This window comes from Pediculus humanus, genomic scaffold, assembly GCF_000006295.1.
Source record: "Pediculus humanus corporis 1103172108266 genomic scaffold, whole genome shotgun sequence".
In the NCBI taxonomy this organism is placed as follows: Eukaryota; Metazoa; Arthropoda; class Insecta; order Psocodea; family Pediculidae; genus Pediculus; species Pediculus humanus.
The window spans coordinates 4,891-9,704 of record NW_002987835.1 but is presented as its reverse complement, the minus strand read 5'-3'; the positions used below and the strand labels follow the sequence as shown (position 1 = coordinate 9,704).

At 29.9% G+C, this 4,814-nt stretch overlaps 1 protein-coding gene across 1 annotated transcript; it reads left to right on the top strand.

Moving 5' to 3' along the window:
- Window positions 1-2,100: 2,100 nt before the first annotated feature.
- Window positions 2,101-3,567, top strand: Phum_PHUM497230 (class A rhodopsin-like G-protein coupled receptor GPRoar1, putative; the record flags this gene model as incomplete). The annotated part of the gene is made up of 2 exons (XM_002430689.1): window positions 2,101-2,125; window positions 2,294-3,567. The coding sequence occupies 2 exons, from the start codon at window positions 2,101-2,103 to the stop codon at window positions 3,565-3,567; spliced, it is 1,299 nt and encodes a 432-aa protein (XP_002430734.1).
- Between the last annotated feature and the right edge of the window lie 1,247 nt (window positions 3,568-4,814).

Below are 4,814 nucleotides of genomic sequence, written 5' to 3'. Positions count from 1 at the left end.
GAAAGTGAAAAAAAAAAAAAATTGGTTTTCCTTTTATTAAACTTACAATTTGAAAATATAAAATTTTTCAAATCCTGTCCCCCTTTTTTGCGCCTCCCCCCCTCTCTTCCCCCCCACCACCACCACCACCATCTTTTCCCTAAAATCGCGACTAAAATTTAAATTAAATTTTTCTAAAAAAAAATCTTTCTGTTTATGTTCTTTAACTTTATTTCCTTTTGAAAAAAAGGAAATAATATTTAAATATTTTAATTTGTTTTTTTTTTTTTTCTTCAAAGTGCTTAAATTATAATAATATGCAACCTTTTTCAATTTTCTCTCTCTCTCTCTCTCTCTCTCTTTCTCTCTTTCTCTCTCTTTCTCTCTTTCTCTCTCTTTCTCTCTCTTTCTGTCTTTCTCTCATGTTATTTTGTAAAAAACGAATTTTGCGTTACATTATTCAGACAATTAATTGAATTGAAAAAAAAAAAATTTTTTTTTCCTTTTTTTTTTTTGTAAATTATTCACGATTCATCAGTAAAAAAATTCATTTATTTTTTTTCTTTATTTTTAACGGTAAATAAACGTTATTATTATTATCATCATCATCATCATTATTATCATCATCATCATCATTATTATTATTTAATAAAAAAAAAAAAAAAGAAAAGAAAAAAAAGGTTACAGAGTGAAAATTCCTTTTTTTTTTTTTTAATTAAAGTAAATGTTTATTATCAGAAAAAGTTTTTATGTTTGTTTTTTTTATTATCATTATTTCAAATTCATTTAAATAAAATCTCCCCCTCCACCTTCCCTCCCCTCTTTTCCCCTCTTCTCTCCTTTCTTTTCCCCCTCCTTCCTCTTCCCTTTTTTAACTTTTTTTTAAATAACTGAAAATAATTAAGATTAAATATTTCGATATGAAAAAAATTTTTTTTTTTTTTCTCCCTATTTTACAAATCGTGTGTCTTCTGCTTATGAGGCTCCCCCCGCCCCCAACCCCTTTTACCGCCCACTAACTCCCCCTCGTTGTAAAAAAAAAAAATGACCGTTTGACGTAATAATGATTGATAGGTTTGATAATAATGATTAGGAAAAAAAAAATTCAGGTACGAATACATTCGTTAACGATAATAATAATATTAAAAATAGTTTAAACGAGTTTTTTAAAACACGAAACCGAAAAATTTTTATTGGGGAGACAACCGGAAAGAGAGAGAGAGAGAGAGAGAGAGAGAGAGAGAGAGAGAGAGAGAGAGAGAGAGAGAAAATGAGGGAAAACGAAAAACGAAAAAAAAAAATTATTCTAATCACGCATTTGAGAAAAATTTTTTTTTTTTTTTTGACTTTTGAAGGATTTATTACCGTGAAATGTTCGAGAAAAAAAAAAAAATAACCGTGAGTGGGGGGTAGGGGTAGGAGGGATGATGGGAAATTTTTTTTTTTTGCGTTCGTTACGAACGGCGAACGCCTTAAAAAAAAAATAAATATATTTTTCCCCCCGGTTTAAATTTTATTCCCTCGCTTATTTTTTTATAAATTTTTTTTTTTTTTTTTTTTTTTTTTATTATTAAATAAAATAATAATTTATTTGCCGCGTTTTTTTTTTTTTTTTATTTCGCGATAATGATAATAATAATAATAAATTTTTTTTATTTGTCGTGGGAGGGGGGGGGAAGGGGGGTAAAAAGAGAATGAAAACAAACAGAAGAAATATTATTAGAGAAATGAATGGTAAAAAGGTTACCCCATGTTACCTTTTTTTCTCACTTTTTAAAATTTCCCTCTCTCTCTCTCTCTCTTCCTCTTTCTCTCTCTCTTTCTGCCTTTTTTCTCTCTCTCTCTCACTCACTCAAATCCTTAATTTTTGTTTGTACTACCAGACAGAAAAAAAAAAAAAAGTTATAAAAGTACGATAACGATAATCAAAAAAAATAATTTGTTTTTTTTTTTTTTGCAGATAAATTCGAACGTGTCATTAGAAAAAAGACAAAAATGGCGAAATTTATCGAAAACATTCATTACTAAATTGCCAATTACGTATATATATATATATATAAATACATATATATGTACACACATACATACATACATAGATAAATGTATATGTGTGTGTTTGTAATGGCACCGTCAATAGGAAGTGCCGGTGTTGAAAGCACTTTTGGAAATGTCGACACGATGGATTCGGTATCGAGAAAAGATCATAACAATCATCATCATCATCATTCTCAAAATTCGCCGTCGTCGTCGTCGTCGTCGTTTCCCTCGACGACATCGACTCATTTTTTTTTAAACTCCGATAAAAACAATGAAGTGATCAACGAACAAAATCCGTTCGATTTTAACGTTACGGATTTTCCGATTATACTAACGTCGGAAGAAACTCAAAGTTGGACAATAATATTAGCAAACGTTATTAAAATATTAATAATGAGCTTTATCATTGTTGCCGCAATTTTCGGTAACCTATTGGTCATTGTGTCCGTCATGAGACATAGAAAATTAAGAATAATAACGAATTATTTTGTCGTGTCCCTAGCGTTTGCCGACATGCTTGTCGCCATGGTCGCCATGACGTTTAATTTTAGCGTACAAGTTACCGGTAAATGGATTTTCGGGTATTTCATGTGCGACGTTTGGAACAGTTTCGACGTTTATTTTTCGACCGCGAGCATATTACATTTGTGTTGCATAAGTGTCGATAGGTATTACGCGATTGTTAAACCCCTAAGGTATCCCATTAACATGACAAAAAAAGTGGTGTGGATAATGTTGTTGAACACTTGGTTATCTCCGGCCATGATAAGTTTCGTACCGATATTTTTAGGTTGGTATACGACTGAAGAACATAAAATATTTCGCGATAACAATCCGTACGAATGTGATTTCAAGGTTAATAAATTATTCGCCATTATATCATCGAGCATAAGTTTTTGGATACCGTGTACGATAATGATATTCACTTACCTGGCCATATTCAAAGAAGCCAATCGTCAGGAAAAACAATTACACGAACGTCAGGGTAACGCCATGTTGCTCAACCATCATCGAAGCAGCAAAGAAATAAACAACATAAATGGCGATGTTTTGTCCAGCAGCGGCGGGTCGTCCAAAACTCTCACGCTTCACGACAGCATAACGACGGCCGACCTTCATTCGACTCCTACGAAAGATAGAAATTTAATTAAAATGAAACGTGAACACAAAGCGGCAAGAACTTTGGGTATCATAATGGGTACCTTTATACTTTGTTGGTTGCCATTTTTTCTGTGGTACGTCGCGGCAACGCTTTGCGACTGTGAAACTCCTCCGATCGTCGTAGCCTTACTTTTTTGGATAGGTTACTTTAATTCGACTTTAAATCCATTGATATACGCTTACTTTAACAGAGATTTTAGAGAAGCGTTTAAAAACACTTTGCAATGTGCTTTTTGTAGCTTATGTAAACGTCCACCGAGTGATTTGGACGCATTGGACGTTCGTAGAGCAAGTCTGAGATACGATGATAGAACTAGAAGTACTTATTCGGAAACGTACATGACGCACATAGACAGAAGGAGATCGAGCGAATTAGGAAGCAGTCTGTGATTTGAATTGAATCTTAGGATTAATTAATAACTACAAAATAAATAGACAAAAAAAAATCAATAATAATAATAATAATAATAATAATAATAATATTAATAATAAAAGGTATGAAGTTTTCCGTTTTAAAAAATCAAAAAAAATTTAGTGATTAGTCGCACAAAATAAATTTTACCTTTTTTTTTTTTTTTTTTTTTTTTTTAAATTATAAAATGACATTTAACGTTAAAATCTAATTCGTCAAACAAACAAACAAACAAACAAACAAACGAATGAAATAAAAATTATATGTCGCCGATAGTGTTAAAAACTAAACCTTAAAAAAAAAATGTTACACATTTGACACTTTCCATAATTGAATTTTAATTTTTAAACGTTTTCTTCATTCGCCATTTTTTTTTCTTTTATTCTATTTTCTTTTATTCGGATAAGAACAAAAACATCGAGAAAATTCTTTTCTTTTCTCGAAGTGCAATAAAAACAAACTTATTATTAACTTGAATTATTTTCAATTAATCCATGACATGTAAAATATTACATAATTTCAAATCGTGTTCATCAAACTATTGTAACATTTATGTTAAATTCTCTCTCTCTATCTCTCTTTCTCCCCCTCATTCTCTATCTCTCTCTCTCTCTCTCTCTCTCTCTCTCTCTCTCTCTTTCCCTCTCTCTCTCTCTTTCCCTCTCTCTCTCTTTTTTCAAACGTATCATTCGTTAAAAAATAATGAGATATCGTTACCGTCCTCAATGAGATAAATTTTAAATATTTTATTTCGTTGTATTGACCCGGACGTTGAAATAAAAAAAAAAAAAAAAGTAAATCGATAAATAATTTATTCCTACATTATTTAAAAAATTCAATTTTCCTTTTTTTTCCTTTTATTTTCCTTTTTCTTTCCCCCCTCTTTTTTTTTTTTCGTTTAAAGATTTTATAAAACTTTTTTTTTTAAATTAAAAAAAAAAATTCCGGATCGAAATTAAAAAAACATCGTGTAAATAATTCATAAAAAAAAAAAAAAAAAAAAAATCAAACGATATACTTTAATATAATTTTTAATTTGAAAATGATTCACGAAATAAAACGAAGAAAAACGTAAAAATACGAAGAAATACGAAAATACACGAAGAAAAAAAATTTTCGCCATATTGTTTTTTTTTTTTTTTTTAAATAAAAATCGTTACGGTTCATTATTGTCGGATTTTTAATGAGTTTTTTTTCCTTTTTTTTTTAAACGAATGTGGAACTC